The sequence below is a fragment of the Dendrobates tinctorius genome, unplaced genomic scaffold (genome assembly GCF_039654945.1).
Source record: "Dendrobates tinctorius isolate UK_male_01 unplaced genomic scaffold, ASM3965494v1 ptg000100l, whole genome shotgun sequence".
NCBI classification, from domain to species: domain Eukaryota; kingdom Metazoa; phylum Chordata; class Amphibia; order Anura; family Dendrobatidae; genus Dendrobates; species Dendrobates tinctorius.
In genome coordinates, this window is record NW_027361768.1 from 4,302,228 (window position 1) to 4,319,325 (window position 17,098).

Below are 17,098 nucleotides of genomic sequence, written 5' to 3' on the forward strand. Positions count from 1 at the left end.
CCTTGGGAATCCAGGGCAACAGTTCCCTCCTGGCCTAGACTCCTGGCAGTGCCCTGTGTCTAGGTACGTCTGCCCTGTCAAATGTCTCAGGTAGTTCTGGAGGGAAACAGCAGTCTCCTGTTGCCTTACTGCTGCTGCTGCTGGCCCAGCCCCCTCTTAACTCTTGCTGTCTCTACACAGTCTTGAGGGGCAACATACATATTACAATACAAATACAGCAGGTACATTACATTACATTAAGAACAGACAAACACAGCTCAACACAATAAGGGATAAAACATATATACATAGGAAGTGCACAGGTGTCACATGGCAGAAAGAGAGGGCGCAACTGATGGGACCGGCCACCTCCTTACAAAGGTGCAGGAGCCCAGGAACAAATGGAGGAGGAAGAGGTGATGGGCGTGCAACAGTAAGGAAACTAAGAGGATAATGATCCCCTCTCTGTTGTCCGTGGTTGGCGGGAAGGGACAGAGGAAGCAAGCTTGAATATTACCCCACCACCAAAACACCATGGACTGAGACCACATGGAAATGCCCAAAATATTAGCGCCTTCTTGCTCCTCTATCTTCAACATGATGCCCGTATTTTTAGGGTTAGAAATAGTGCTGACTACTGGGTTACTACTCTGTTAGATCCACAGTAGAAGTGTAAATTTTGCCAAATACTTCCCTTCCCCCTTGGAAAGGGACGCACGCATGCTGGAGTATCGAAACACATTTGTAGACAATCTTAAGAGTGGTTTTCACCAAGACAACAGTGAGGCACACAGTGTGCATCGCAGTTCTAGACATCCAACCCCAGCAATGTCAAGGCGTGATCTCAATAACATTAGCAGCAAAAATGAAGGTGGCATAAGCAATTTCTGTAAGTATTTTCACACATTTTTTTAGACCAGCCCATGCACCAGTAGAATAGAGTACAAGTCTGACACGTTGTGAATGACTACAAAGGATGGTGCAGGATTATCTGGAGCTAAATATCAATGCCATCAGATGGGTTTTGGACCATTTTGCATTTTGGTCTTCAAAAATGGAAGAGTACCCTGAGCTTGACTGTCACGCCTTGGAGGCTTTGTCACGCCCGGCAGCCAGCGTTCTCTCAGAACGTGTCTTCTGCGCTACTGGTGGTGTCCTGATGGATAAGCGCACCTGCCTGTCCCTTGAAAGTGTAAACCACCTATCTTTCATAAAAATGAGCAAGTCATTTATCTCCAATTACTTTTTCACCCCAGCTGCACACTTAGCAAAATAGATGATGGTGTTGTTTTAGTGTCATGCATTGATCTCTCGTTATAGCAGTCTGTGACTTCTTTGTCATGGCTTCGGTGCCTGCTGTGGCTACTGCTGCTGATGTTAAAAGCAATTTTTTGAAATGTGGAGTCCCGAAGTAGGGTTTCCATCTTGTGGGTTACCTGTAGTGGAAGGTGCATCAGAGGACTATTATACTGTTTCAGTTGTGTGGAAATTCATGCCACTTTTGTGGTGTGTGATAATAATTTTTTTAAATGTGAAGACTCGAAGTTGGTACTCCATCTGTTGGGTTGCGTGTAGTGGAAGCTTTGTTACAGGCTTATTATGCTATTTCTACTCTGTGGAAATTGATGCCACTTTAGTGATTTGTGACAATATTTTTTTTAAATGTGGAGACTTGAAGTTGGGTCTCAGTCTGGTGGGTTGCCTGTAGTGAAAGGTATGTCAGAGGCCCATTATACTATTTCTAATCTGGGGTAAAAGAATGCTACTTTAGTGGTGTGGCAATTATTTTTTGAAATGTTTGCCCTCCAAGTTGAATCTCCATCTGATGGGTTGCCTGTAGTGGAAGGGATGTCAGAGGCACATTATGCTATTTCAGCTCTGGAGAAATTGATGCTACTTTAGTGGTGTGTTACAATAATTTTTTGAAATGTGGAGACTCCAAGTTGGGTCTCTAGCTTGTGCTTTGCCTGCGTAAGTTAGGCTCCCAGACAGGCAAACCTGCACTTACATTTCTTTCATACAGTACCAGTACTACTGTCTGAAACTGATATTTCTGCCATCTGAGTGTGGCTGGAAAAAAAGAAATACAATGGAGGTGTTGCATGAGGTATCAGGGCTCCCAGCTAAGAATGCTTAAACCCCTCACTTAACCACCAGGTCCTCACTGAAACTTCAATTCAAAGCTGTAAATTCTGGCCCAGACCCCGACACCTCATTCATGGCAAATGACTGACTCTTTCTGTGAATTTTAAAAGGTTCTATTGTGAGTCAATTGATCAGTCAACTAACTGTATTACTTTCCTTACATTTTTCTACCAATATTACTGTGTGAAAGTTATGTTTGTGACATCTGAGTGTGGCTGGAAAAAAAAATTGGAGGTGTTGCATAAGGTATCAAGGTTTCCAGCTAAGGCTGGTTTCACATTAGTGTTTTTTCATGCAGCGCATAGTGCGCGTCCATACGCATGCATCATGCGCACCTATGTTTGACATGGGGGGCGCATGGTCTTGCGTTTGCACGCGTTCGTATGCGTTTTCGTGCTCATGCATTTTTTTAAGGCGTGCCAGACACAACCTGTTGCTTTTTTGAGTCTGTCCAACGGTGTCAAAAAACGCATGCGCACACTTGCGCACAGAATGTGACAAAATAACGCATTACAGTCTATGGGAATGCAGGCATACGCATGGACATGTGCATGCCTGCGTTAAAAACACATGCGTTTTAAGAGTTAACATGGCTAGAAACTGGTTAAAGCGCATGCGCCTAAAAAACGCAAACACATGCAAAACGCATGATTCGTTTTTTGCATGCATTTCTGTTGCACATGAAGCGCTGCGCTAAAAAACGCTAATGTGAAAGTAGCCATAGAAGGCTTTTACGCCGCTCCCTTGACCACCAGGTCCTCTTTGAAACTTCAGTTCAATCAAAGCTGTAAATGCTGGTCCAGACCCTGATACTTCATGCATGGCCCATGGCTGACTACTACTGTGCCATTTGCAATTTTCTATTGTGGGTTAATTGATGCCACTTTTCATGGTGTCTTCCTCTAATTTTAGCTGTTTGGGAAGCTTTTTATGACTCCTTAAGATGTTGTGTATACGTTTCGTTTGGCCTCTCATTGAATTTAATGGGGTTCAGGTACGTTCTTTGAATAGCCAGAGTTGTCAACATCATCAGTTTTACACTGACTGTTAACTTAAATCCCTGACTGCACTTGGGGTAACACACAGTTCCCATCCACATCCACCTGCTGCTTGTTACTTTGTCCTTAAGAGTCCCTAATAGGGTGGCAATGATTATATAGAAGTTGCTATTCTGCCTCTGGCTCATTTTACATCTTTGACAGTTTTCCCCAATATACTGTAAATATGAGGGAGATGACATGATTAATGTTATCGGTGCACCTGCTGACAAGTTAAGGAGTCTCTTCAAAAGGCCCTAGCAAGGCGAAATGACTTCAGTGCAGTGGCGTAACTACAAAGTTATGGGCCCCGGTGCAAACTTTCAAATGGAGCGCCCCAATGCCAAAATACACCCACATCTCCGTTCCGTACACCTCGTACATGCGCAGCTCCGCTCCGTACACCTCGTACATGCGCGGCTCCATACACCTCGTGCACATGCGGCTCCACTCCGTACACCTCGTACACGCATGGCTCCATATACCTCGTACACGCGTGGCTCCTCTCCGTCCACCTCATACACATATGGCTCTGCTCCGTACACTTCATACACACAAGGCTCCTCTCCGTCCACCTCATACACATGCAGCTCCGCTCCGTACAGTTTGTACCTACGCGGCTTCTGTCCGTACACCTCGTACACACGGGGCTCCGCTTCATACACACACGGCTCCGCTCACCTCGTACACACACGGCTGTGCTCCATACACTTCGTACACACATGGCTTCGCTCCGTATACCTTGTACACACACGGTTCCTCTCCCTCCACTTCGTACACACACGGCTCTACTCCGTACACCTTGTACACTCACGGCTCCGCTAACCTCGTACACACACGGATTTGCTTCATACAATTCGTACACACATGGCTCCACTCCATACACCTACATCCAACCTGTAAACCCCTCCTGACTTCACACATAAACTTATCCTCATCCAGCACATGACAGCCAGCATGGCAGAGTCCTGCATACACGGGGGCTCCTGATCATGAGACCCCTGACTCCTCCCCTCCTGTGACCTCATCACAGGTCCTGTGCGCACAGAGCAGCCATCGTGTCAGGCCAATTGCAGCCTGGCAGCCAATCAAAGAACGGAGCTGCACAGCCAATGAGCAGCTGCAGCTACGTGACTGGGCCCCCAAGCACTCTGGGCCCCATCGCAGCTGTGACCGCTGTGACCTCGGTAATCACGCCCCTGTTTCAGTGTCACCCAAGCTCCAGTTTGCCTACTGCCTGAGATTATTTACATTATTAACCCCTTCACGACCCAGCCTATTTTGACCTTAATGACCTGGCCATTTTTTTGCATTTCTGACCAGTGTCCCTTTGTGAGGTAATAACTCAGGAACGCTTCAACGCATCCTAGCGATTCTGAGATTGTTTTTTCGTGAAATATTGGGCTTCATGATAGTGGTAAATTTAGGTCGAAAATGTTTGCGTTTATTTGTGAAAAAAATGGAAATTTGGCGAAAAGTTCGCAATTTTCAAATTTTGAATTTTTATTCTGCTAAACCAGAGAGTTATGTGACACAAACTAGTTAATAAATAACATTTACAACATATCTACTTTACATCAGCACAATTTTGTGTCATGATCCCAGTGCAGGCTTTTGAGCTGCACACCGGGGGTTAATGTCTGGAGCTCTGTGCAGGTTTTGACCTGCACACTTGGGGTTAATGATTGTGGCCTCTTTCTGGTTCTGGGAGAGCTTCATAAACCCCTGGGTAGCTTAAATCCCTGCCAGTTATACTTTTGCCTTTGGCCTAGTGTGCTGACCCCCGTGTGCCTGTTTGTTGCTATAGCTTGTTTATATGGTTCTGACCCGATTCTGTTTCCCGTTGTGAGTTTGCCTGTTGATTTTGTACTGCGTTATTACCTGTGTATGACTCATTGCCTGTGACCTGACTACTCTCTGCTCGCCCCTCTTGTACCTTGCAACTATCTGTGTATGACTCATTGCCTGTGATCTGACTACTCTCTGCTCGCCCCTTTGGTACCTTGCAGCTATCTCTTTGTGTGACTCATTGGCTAGTCCTGACTATTCTCACTGTCTATGCCCCTTGGTAACTTTGTCTCGCAGTTACTCTGCTAGGAATTGTCTTGCAGCTCCTAGCTCTGTGGAGTTTAAGCCATGCCTCTAGCAGTCACGTGCTTCAGGTCCTGCGGCTCTGAAGTACACATCTATTCGGTTGCTGCCCGCTCCACAGGTAGCTTTGAGCACTGTTCGCTTTACTCAGGACACGCGCACTGGCTCAGTGAGCAAGTTCAGTGCGGTGTCTCTGACATTTTGGAAACAAATTTTTTTTTTGTTAGGAAGTTATAAGGGTTAAAAGTTGACCAGTGATTTCTCATTTTTTCAACAAAATTTACAAAACCATTTTTTTAAGGGACCACCTCACATTTGAAGTCACTTTGAGGGGTCTATATGGCAGAAAATGCCCAAAAGTGACACCATTCTAAAAACTGAACCACTCAAGCTGCTTAAAACTACATTCAAGAAGATTATTAACCCTTCAGGTGCTTCATAGGAACTAAAGCAATGTGGAAGGAAAAAATGAACATTTTAATTTTTCCAACAAAATTTTTTTTTTAGCATCAATTTTTTCATTTTCACCTGGGCAACAGGATAAAATGGATAATAAAATTTGCTGGGCAATTTCTCCTGAGTATAACGATACCTCCTATGTGGCCATAAACTACTGTTTGGGCGCACGGCAGGGCCCAGAAGAGAAGGAGCGCCATTTGACTTTTGAATGGAAAATTATCTCCAATCCTTAGCAGACACTATGTCGTGTTTGGAGAGCCCTTGTGTGCCTAAACATTGGAGTACCCCCACAAGTGACCCCATTTTGGAAACTAGACACACCAAGGAACTTATATAGATGCATAGTGAGCACTTTGAATCCCCAGGGACTTCACAAAATGATCTGTAAATATGAAAAAGTACTTTTTTTTCACAAAAAATTTCTTTTTGCCTACATTTTTTCATTTTTACATGGGCAACAGGATAAAATGGATCCTAGAATTTGTTGGGCAATTTCTCCTGAGTACACCGATACCTCATATGTGGTCATAAACCACTCTTTGCAAAACACAAGCCGCGGAGACACCATCACATGTTTCTCAATGCAAGCAATGACTAGCCAGGTCTTTCCCCGGGAAGGAATAACCATGGGAAGGGCAATCTCCAATGAAGAAAACCACCTATGCCAAAACATGGTATCCATCCACAGACAGCTGTTTCGGGGTATTGCCCCTCATCAGTGTGGAGTAGGAAACTGGCCAGTAGGAGCAATGCCTAGTAGAAGACTGTGAAAAATGAGGATGAATGAACTCATGGAGATCAACATCCAACACTGCGGAGACACCATCACATGTTTCTCAAGGCAGTGATTCTAGAGCAATGCCCCCATCCCTTATGGGAAATATGTAAAAACATGCAAAACACAAGCCGTGGAGACACCATCACATGTTTCTCAACGCAAGCAATGACTAGCCAGGTCTTTCCCCGGAAAGGAACAACCACGGGAAGGGCAGCCTTCAATGAAAGAAACCACCTATGCCAAAACACGGTATCCATCCACAGACAGCTGTTTCGGGGTATTGCCCCTCATCAGTGTGGAGTAGGAAACTGGCCAGTAGGAGCAATGCCTAGTAGAAGACTGTGAAAAATGAGGATGAATGAACTCATGGAGATCAACATCCAACACTGCGGAGACACCATCACATGTTTCATTCAAACACATATACAATACCACACACACCAACCTGACGTACACTACAGCACATACCAACCTGACATACACTATGCCACACGCACCAACCTGATGTAGTGTCAGGTTGGTGTATGTGGTGTAGTGTACGTCAGGTTGGTGTGTGGCGTGGTGTAGTGTACATCAGGTTGGTGTGTGGTGCAGTGTATGTCAGGTTGGTGTGTGCTGTAGTGTATGTCAGGATGGTGTGTGTGGTGTAGTATACAACACACACACCAGCCTGACGTACACTACGCCACACACACACACACACACCAACCTGATGTACACTATGCCACACATACCAACCTGACACTACATCAGGTTGGTGTGTGTGGTGTAGTGTACGTCAGGCTAGTGTGTGGTGTGGTGTAGTGTAGTGTACGTCAGGTTTATGTGTGTGGTATTGTATACACCACACACACCAACCTGACGTACACTACAACACACACCAACCTGACGTACACTACGCCACACATAAGAACTTGATACTACATCAGGTTGGTGTGTGTGGCATAGTGTACGTCAGGTTGGTGTGTGGTGTAGTGTATGTCAGGTTGGTGTGTGTGGTGTTGTGCATGTCAGGCTGGTGTGGGTGAGTTCTGTAGTGGAGTGTCAGGATGTGTTTAGTCCATGGACGTGTGATGAATTCTGAAGCATTCATTCAAACAGTCCAGGTTTGTCGGGACACGTTTCACATTGGAAACATTTCCCTTCTTGTCCCCCTTTTATAGCATACCCGGCACCTTTTTTTTTTTCCTCTCCTCATGGGGAAAATGTTGCCCTGGTACCATACGGGAAACTTGAGTTCCAGGGGTGCTGTGGCATGCTCCATCCTCCTCTCCAAAAATCATGGCCTTTATCACCGCCTCCTGGAACTCAAGGAAGGAGTGGTTCTGGCCTGCACATCGTGATAGCACGCATGCGTTATACAGTGCCATTTGTACGAGGTGCACAGCCAGTTTTTTTAACCACACCTTCGCCTTCTGCATGGCACTATAGGGCTGGAGGACTTGATCAGAAATATCAACTCCCCCCATGTGATGGTTGTACGCCAGGACACAGTCCGGTTTGTGGACCAGTGCTGGGGTACCTCGAACGGTGGTGGCCGTGGTGCCGGGACCATGGATTGTGGTCAAGACAAAGACGTCTCTTTTGTCTTTGAACTTAACCACAAGCATGTTGCCATTACATTGGGCTCGGGTCTCACCCTTTCGGAGAGGCTGCTCAATTAGCGGCAAAGGCAGACCCCTCTGGTTTCTGCGCACGGTAACGCAAGCGACGGTAGCTCTGGCAGAGAGGGATTGAAATAGTTGATGCTTGTATAAAAGTTATCAACGTACAGATCGTAACCTTTATCAAGCAGAGGGTGGACCAAATCCCACACTATTTTCCCACTCACCCCCAGAGCAAGTGGACATTCTGGGGGCTGGATCCTACTGTCCTTTCCTTGGTAAACTCTAAAGCTGTGAGTGTACCCTGAGGTACTCTCACACAGCTTGTAGAGTTTCATCCCGTACCTTGCCCTTTTGCTGGGCAGGTACTGATGGAACTGAAGCCTTCCTTTGAAGTGGATGAGGGATTCATCCACACAAATTTCCCTTTCAGGAATGTACACTTCAGCAAACTTGTTGTTGAAGTGTTCGACGACTGGCAGAATTTTGAACAGTCTATCAAAATTTGGGTCATCGCAGGGAAGTCTTTCAGTGTTGTCCCTGAAAAGAAGAAATTTATGAATAGCCTCAAAACGTTTCCGAGTCATAACCATGCCAAATACTGGAGTTTGATATAAAATATCAGTACTCCAGTATTGGCGAATTTCTGGTTTCTTCACAATCCCCATGTGAAGGACCAGTCCCCAATATTTAATCATTTCTACAGAGTTAACGGGACTCCAAGTAGAGAATGAAGAAATTGGGTGTTCGGCCAAAAATTGCTGGGCATACAAGTTAGTTTGCTCCACCATGAAACTGACGATTGACTCCGAGAAAAAGACTTTGAAAAAGTCTATTTGTTGTGAGTTCATTTTTCCCTTCACCGTTGAGGTCTGATGAACTCCCTCCTCTGGTGAAGGAAGGTAGTGAGGCTGATTACCAAACACCTGGGCAGCTAGATGATGACTGGGTGGCTGGAATTGAGGACTGGATATAAGGCAGCCTACACCCTTCTGCCTTGCTGGTGATCCTGCTGGATTCTTGGAGACCAGTCTGATTCCTGCGTCTCAAAGCTAAGTTTTTCTGCTCTGCTTTGTACACTTCAGTTTTGTTTTTGTTTTGCCTTGTTTTTTGGGAGTTCTGCCATCCCCGGCCGGGGGTGAGCTGAATTCCATTTGTGTCTCTTATCTGTTGATCTTTTGCTCTGTCTTCAGAATATACCTGAGTGCTGATATAGTCTTTTGAAGCCTAGCGACTTCAGGGACTGTTTTTCCTATCAGTCGGTTGGCACATTTTGGATAGGGTTTTTGCGGATGGCAGACAGCGGCTTTCCTATCCTGTCCTATTTAGTTAGCCTGGGCCCCATCATTTGCTCAACCTATCTTTCTATCTGTGTTAGTGTTTTCATCTTGCTTCACCGTCATTATATGTTGGGGCTGCCTATTGCTTTGGGGTCTGCTCTGGGGCAGTTTAGTTTTTCCCCTTTCTGTCTTTAGGCTATGTAGTTCTCCGACTGTGATCGAGGGGTCTAGGGCACCGTAGGAACCCCCCACGGCTACTGCTAGTTGTTGTGGATAGGTTCAGGGGTCTGCAATCCGATAGCTGCCAACCTCTCTGGTTTTTCTGGACTTAGCTAGTATTTTGTTTTTTCCTCCTCCGGTTACTCATCATAACACTATTTCCCTGAAGTTGGCAGTCTCAAACTGGATTCCTGATTGGGGAACGAAATCAGGAATCCATGGAGCAAAATTTTCAGAGACGGGGGTCCAGGAGGGAGACCTAGTGCTAGGTTGGGCGTGACTAGCACTAGGTTGGGGGAAACTCTCACTTGGCTGTGAGACTTCCTCCAAGGTCTCCAACTCTTCCTCTAAGGCCTCCAACTCTTCCTCCCTGGGCTCCGGACGATTTCTCGTCCTGCGACATCTCGGTGGTGGCAAGTCTGTGTCGCTGGAAGAGGAAGAGTGGGAGGAATAGAGAAAGGTGGGGTCCTCTCTCTCACTTTCGGTATCAGAGGCAATAATTTCATATGCCTCCTCAACTGAGTAGACCCTTTGGGACTGGGTTGACTGGGATGAGCTGGACATTGTGTGTGTAAAAAATCTTTATTATAGTGTGCGTGTGTATGTGCGAGTGTTTGGTGAAACTTTTTACTGGAGGAATGGGCTGTCAGGAGGAGACTGTCAGGCACGCGGGGGCAGGAGGGGACTGTCAGGCGCGTGGGGGGCAGGAGGGGACTGAGGAGATGGAAATGGAGAAGTAACCAGCGGCAGCAGCAGGGGGGGTGATCAGGGGGTGATCGGGGGCAGGGGGTGATTAGGGGTGATCATTGGGGCTGGGGGATGGTCACTGGGGCAGAAAGGGGCTGTCAGGCGCAGGAGGGAACTGAGGAGAATTAGGTGGAGATGGAACCAGCGGCGGCAGCAACAGTGGGTGTGATCAGGGGTGCAGGGGGATGATCAAGGGTGCAGGGGGATGATCACCAGGGGCAGAAGGAGGCTGTCAGGCACGGGGCGGGCAGGAGGTGGCTGAGGAGATGGAGGTGGATATAAAAAACAGCAGCAGCAGGGGTTAATAAGGGGGGCAGGGGTTGATCAGGTGTTGATGGGGGTGATCACTAGGGCTGAAGGGTGATCATGGGGGCAGGAGGGGGCTGTTAGGCACAGGAGGCAGCTGAGGAGCCTGCAGCAGCAGGGGGAATGATTAGTGGTGCTGGGGGATGATCAGAGGTGCTGGGGGATGATCAGGGGTGCTGGGGGATCACCAGGGGCAGAAGGGGGATGTCAGGCATGGGGGGGCAGGAGGTGGCTGAGGAGATAAGGAAATAAAAACCTGCAGCAGCAGGGGTTAATCAGGGGGGCAGAGGTTAATCAGGGGGGCAGGGGTTAATGAGGGTGATCACTGGGGCACAGGAGGGGGCTCTCAGGCACAGGAGGCAGTAAGCGACTGAGGAGCTGGCAGACGTGGAAACAGCAGGTGGATGATTGGGGGTGCTGGGGGAGATCGGGGGTGCTGGGGGAGGATCAGGGGAGCAGGAGTTGATCATGGGGCAGGGTTGAGTGAGCGGAGGTGGGAGGGGCTGGAATTAGGCGGCGGAGGATAGAGATATACTACCGGAGGGCAGTGGTTGCAGTGGCGATGATGGTGAAAGCGGCGGCAGCGGCAGTGATCGCAGGTCAGGGCGGCGTCTGGCACCTCGTTCCTCAGCTTCCACGGACGGGATGAAGTTGAGGAATGAGGCAGCCATGATTTTACTCTGCCCCTCCACATCTGATTGGAGGGCTAGCGTCACATGGACGCTAGCTCCAATCAGATGCGCGGGGGGTGACAAAAAGGTCACTGGGAGTGATCGCATCCCGGGGGGGCGAAGCCACCCCCCTGGGGTCAAGTCTAGGTCCCCCTGTACCGGCGGGTCGGGTGAACTTTCATTGAACTCGCTCACCCGACCCGCAGGAGGGAGATCTTTTCATGACGCTGCATAGGCATCATGGGTCGTTCTGGCACGACTTTTCATGACGCCTATGTGGCGTCAAAGGTCGTGAAGGGGTTAATTTTATACAATCAAATTTATAATGTGGATCATGCAAATAGCATGTGTTACTTTTTCCACACTTATTGAAATCACAATATTCTGGGCATTCTTGCTTACTACAATTACCAGTTTTAGTTCAGAAGGAGTCAGTGTGAGATTTGTTGCTTTATGCAGAGGGACAGCTTATTTAGTCAATGGCCATTTGTCACCCATATTTTTGAGATACATATAATCCCTTAAAATTCATGAATTGTATTAATTACTTTAAAAAAATCACTACCCAGCGTGTAGGACCTAAAAATTGTGTTGAGATACAAATCTAATACATACATAGTCTAATGTTTTCCATGTAATATTCTAAAGGGTCCCTGGTTAAACCCTATCTGATAACTACCTAGCCGTGGAGGTTGGCACCATAGAAAGAAACGATTGATTGGTGCCCCCACTCAACAACGACTTTCCCAATCTCTCCTTAATGATCTTTGTGCTACACAGGTGGGAAAACATATAGGTTTAAAGATAAGAGATAAAATATAGATGTAGTAATTATAATACAGTGATATATTAGGGATAACCTATGTTTATAACCAGGACATACAATAAACCCTAAGGTGTACCACAGACGATGCAAAAATTAGAAAATATTTTCATAAAATCATTGTGTCCCTATAATAACAAAAACCACAGACATAATATACCTGTGGAATGAAAAAATTCTTTCTCTGTGAAAAAAAAGCACATAATAATGCAATCAATTCAAAGCCCAAATATAAAGGGAAGTGTAACCGAACATACAGGATACAAATAGATAATGTATACACAACCAATGGAAAGAATTAGAAAAAAGGGACTTATCCCATGTAGGAGATCTTGCCTTGACGCGTTTCCCCATCCATGCTGTTCATCAGGAGCCTGATGCCTGATTGAAACCTGGCCAAGTCAGGGATAGAAGGTGCTCTGATGAGGAAAGCATATCTGTCGCTGTCCATCAAAAGACGGAATCTGTCGCTGGATTCTGTTTTTAAAACTGAGCATGCCCGTTACAATTTCTAATCGTTTAATTTAACCCCTACAGCAGCTTTTTCCATTCTGTCACATATAATTCTCTCTCTCAAACTAATGTGTGAAAGAGGTCTTAACAATAACAGCTTACTCATTTTTGTACACCACACATCCATTTTCTTTACAGCGGTTACCTCAGATTCTACCTTGCACAATTCTGTCACTTTCCCTATGCTCTCATTGTCTTCCTTCAGCATATCTCCGGGACGTCCCATTCCGTTCAGCATCACAGCATCCTCCCTGTCCAGCTTCACCATTTTTGGGAGTTCCCCTGTCTGTTTCACCTCTGACAAAAAGGCGTCTGCCCACGTAGCAAGCTGCCTCATAATGAGTGATCTGTGCTGCCATACCGCTGCCAACTGTCTCACTACCATCTGTAGTGTAGTCATCTGCACTGCTATGTTCTGCGCTGCTGTGATCTGTGTGGCTGTGATCTGCTGTGTTTTCATCTGTGGCCCTCAGGCCCTGGACGGCTGGGACCTTGTCATTATCGTTACAGAGCTGACTGCCCTGTCAGGTGCGGTCCCGCCCAACTAGTTCAAATCTCAGCTGTTTCCCAGCTTAATGGCCGTTAGCTCCTCCTACTTTAACTATTTACAGGCTGCGTATGCGCTCCACCCCCATCTAGTGGCCTAGCTGGGGTACTACACTTTCTCTACAACTATAACAGTAGTTATACATAGCATTTACATAAATATACATTACACTTTTATCCCTTAAGGTAATACACAGAATAGTGTAGCAGTACCTATGTAACACACACATAATGGTAATACACATGAACGTGTAGCAGTACCAGTAAAGTACCAGAAAGAGGTAAAAGATATACCAATAACATTTTCTATTCCCTTACACATACACAGAGAACATACATATATACAGACTCAAGTATACACAGTGCACATACATACATGGAGAACATACCTACATACAGACAGATGCATACTCTGCTTTTACTTTTATGCAGGCTATGCCTGTCCCTACTGATTCTGATTGACTGTGCTATACCATGTGATGTGACAGTTGTAAGGCATTATGAAGAAGTCCACCTAGTTGCGCCCGAGGTCATGTGTTTTTGGCTGATACAATTTTCAGCACTGTGAAAATAGCAATGGGTGATTTGCGAGACGCGAATCTCAGATGGGTCGAATTTCCTGTGTTCAGTGCATTCCTAAAAAGTCGACTTGAAGACAATTTGCATCAAATCAATTCAGTCATTTCTACAGTAATGTAGATAATGTTAGATCATTTTTTTTTACTTATTTAAATGTTTATTTACTTATGTTACTTTTATTACATTTATGGTTTTTCATTTTTAGCTTCAAGCACCACTGCTATGTATAGGAATTCTTTTGGAGTACCTGGTGAAGATGTGAAACACAATCAAGTAAGTCCTTTAAACTGTAATAGTTGCTTCTGTATTTTCAATTATGGTAACTTAGTACATAACAATTAATTTATCTTTAAAATGGTAGTGATTACAGTGTGACATTATTTTTAGTTTGTCTAATTAAAAAGTTAGACTATAACAGAGAAATACAATATTTATTAGTGGGGCAACAAATTTAAATGATGAGATAAACAGAGCAGAACTAGTTGACTGCTAATGCAGAAATCTCCACAACAGTGAAGAATTAGTGAATATTAATGTTAAGTCAGTAGTCTGCGACTGAAAACTAGTCATGGATGAATGGAATATTCATTAGAATGGGGGTTGTTTTAATGGCAAGTACAGTCAATTCCGTAAGTCCTTTACACATAGTAATTGGTGGCAGAGATTTCTTCGGCTAACAAAGAATGCTTTAAAAAAGAAGTGAATTGTTGATTTTTAAAGTTACACACTGCAAAGTGAATTAACAAAAGAGAAATCTAAATTAAATCAATATAAGATGATGCTGTGCTTAAGAATAAATTATCAAAAATAACACTAAGAAAGGAGCAAACCAGCGCTCTTTTGATGATCCAATGTGGTGCACTACAATGTGGGCCCTTAAACTTAAAAGTGCCACTGGGACTTTCTACGTGGTTGTTATAAACAACCTTGCACATAGTGCTACTGACATAGGCTGATGCAAATAAGAATGATGCCCAGGGTATACCGATCACCACTTAGGACAGTAATTAGCAGTCAAAATATAGTCAAATAATAACAAATGACAAATGACAGGCAGTCCCCACAAATATGACAAAAAGTGCTTAGTTGTAGTAGCTAGTATATGGGGAAACTCCCCAGAGTGCTGCCTATATTGCAGATGAATCAATGCCCAGATTGTAGCCAATGTGGGCACCAAAGTTAGGAAGTGATAATAAATGATACCGCACTTGAGGATGAAAAAACAAAGTATAAAACCTGAAATGACACAAGCAGTGTCCACTTGGCGGTACAATACGGTTCATCACAATGTAGATATCTTGTTAGAATACCAAAACAATCGATGCCGCACTTGCGGCATTTTGAAGAGTGCCAGCAAATAGCAGTAGCAAATAAAGAGTCTACAGTAATACAAGATCACAGTTTCAAGATCACATTCTCAGCAAGAAAAAAGTTACAATGGTTTGTTTTTCAAGAACTGAATTTTCTTTTTTTGCTGTTTGTTTATTTACCAATAATTTTGCTTCTCAAGTTATGGCAACAAAAGAAATTCTCAAGTTTATAGAGTTTGCTTGGTCCCTCATGAAAAGTCTGCAGTCACTTTGACTGCAATATGACTGCTGACCGCTGAATCATGACAGTGTGCGATGTGCATACTCTCATGATTCCCCTGTATGCTTCTTGTGAGTTGGGCGGTCATGTGACCAAATGTAGGTGATTATGTGATCACCCTCCTGCACTTGGAATACAGAAGAATTGTGACAGTGTGCGATAAACAAACTGTCAAAATACAGTGACTGCAGACTTTTCTTCTGGGACCATACAACCCCTTTATACCAGATCTTATCTTTTGTAAATGTGAATCAGATATTAATGCAAATTTAAAAAAACCCTATTCTGAACTGATTTAATCTTTCTTAATTAGATTGCTACGCAGCCTATTCCACAGGAAACGGGAAGAAAAGACTATGAGAGCTACCAACCTTTTCAGAATTCAACAGGAAATTTTGATGAAGCCTTCTTTGAAAATCAATCGCATCACCGACCCCCTGCCACCGAGTATAATATGCATTTGGGATTAAAGTCAACTGGCAACTATGTTGACTTTTACTCTGCCGCTCGCCCCTATAGTGAACTGAACTATGAAACAAGCCACTATCCTGCCTCTCCAGACTCATGGGTTTGAGATGCTGATTAAAAATCTGTGCATGTGCATGCATAAGACATTTTTCCTTGCAGATTTAATTTGTTAAGCCTGTTCCTTAGAAAGGTTGTGAAAATCATTGTGAATAATTGCTTATGGTGTCTTAGAAAGCTGATGGAATGGAATAAAATCAATTCTAGATAGATGTAATAGCCCTGAGTGAGTTTTGAGAAATGTGAAGAAAGAGTACTGCAGCATAGCAAATATTTTACGTAACCTAAATATGCTGCTCTCATCTCTGACATCACTGGTGTTTTAGACATCTGTGTATACAAAGTCATACACCAGATACAAGGAAAATGGTTGTGGTGGTAGTAAGTCACATTAGAGGTGTGTTGACATAGTACTGTACATTAAGCACAAGAGTGAAGTTTACATTATCTGTGGGAAACAGTCCTTCACATTTTATTTACTTTCCTCATTGTGAATCTAGTTGAATCTGAGGTTTCTTCTGTATGGCAAGATGCTTCTCGCCTTTTAATAATGCTTTATTGTAAAGTATTTGATGTATGTTAATGATAATGGAGAGTGGACTGTGTAAATTACACCAATTCCATTGTGTTGCTTCATGAGATATCCTATACTTTGCTTAATTTCTTTAAGATTAAATCGAAAATATCAATATGTATATTTTGTTTTCTTTTAATTTAACCCAGTGTGTTTTATTGAGACAAAAAAAAATGAAAAATACTAAAGTACATTTTAGCAGTATTGTGTGTTCTAGAATGTGATTTTTTGTGATGATTAAACAAATTAGCAATGTCTGGCAAATATCATCATCATTCTACATTCTTTGTCATCAAAGAGCTTTTTATCAATGCCTAAAATTTTACATGTAGATATTTGAAATAGACTTTTTTCATTTTTACTGGTTTTCTTTCTGATGATACAGTGTTAAAACTAATAAATAGCATTTGATCTTCATATTTGCCAAATGTGTACTTCCAAAACAAAGATCAATAATACACCATGAAGTATGCTGTATGTCTGCATGTGTGTGAATATTCCATTTTTATTTGCTTAAAATTTATCTTCTGCTTTTCATACTTTTGTTTACTTGTTTGGCATAATATACACATAATTATAATACTGCTTTGCATAGTGTTTCCAAAATGCTCAAAAGCTTTTCACCTTTCTGT

The 17,098-nt window shown here is 44.1% G+C and overlaps 1 protein-coding gene across 6 annotated transcripts in view; it reads left to right on the forward strand.

Moving 5' to 3' along the window:
- Window positions 1–16,883, forward strand: part of CTNND2 (catenin delta 2) — a 3,465,616-nt gene extending 3,448,733 nt beyond the window's left edge. For all 6 annotated transcript variants that reach the window (XM_073587627.1, XM_073587626.1, XM_073587628.1 and 3 more), the window contains 2 exons: window positions 13,983–14,050; window positions 15,681–16,883. In XM_073587627.1, the coding sequence (XP_073443728.1) occupies window positions 13,983–14,050; window positions 15,681–15,941 (329 nt within the window). In that variant the 3' untranslated portion in view covers window positions 15,942–16,883. The remainder of the gene's footprint in view (window positions 1–13,982; window positions 14,051–15,680) is intronic.
- The last annotated feature ends 215 nt before the right edge of the window (window positions 16,884–17,098 follow it).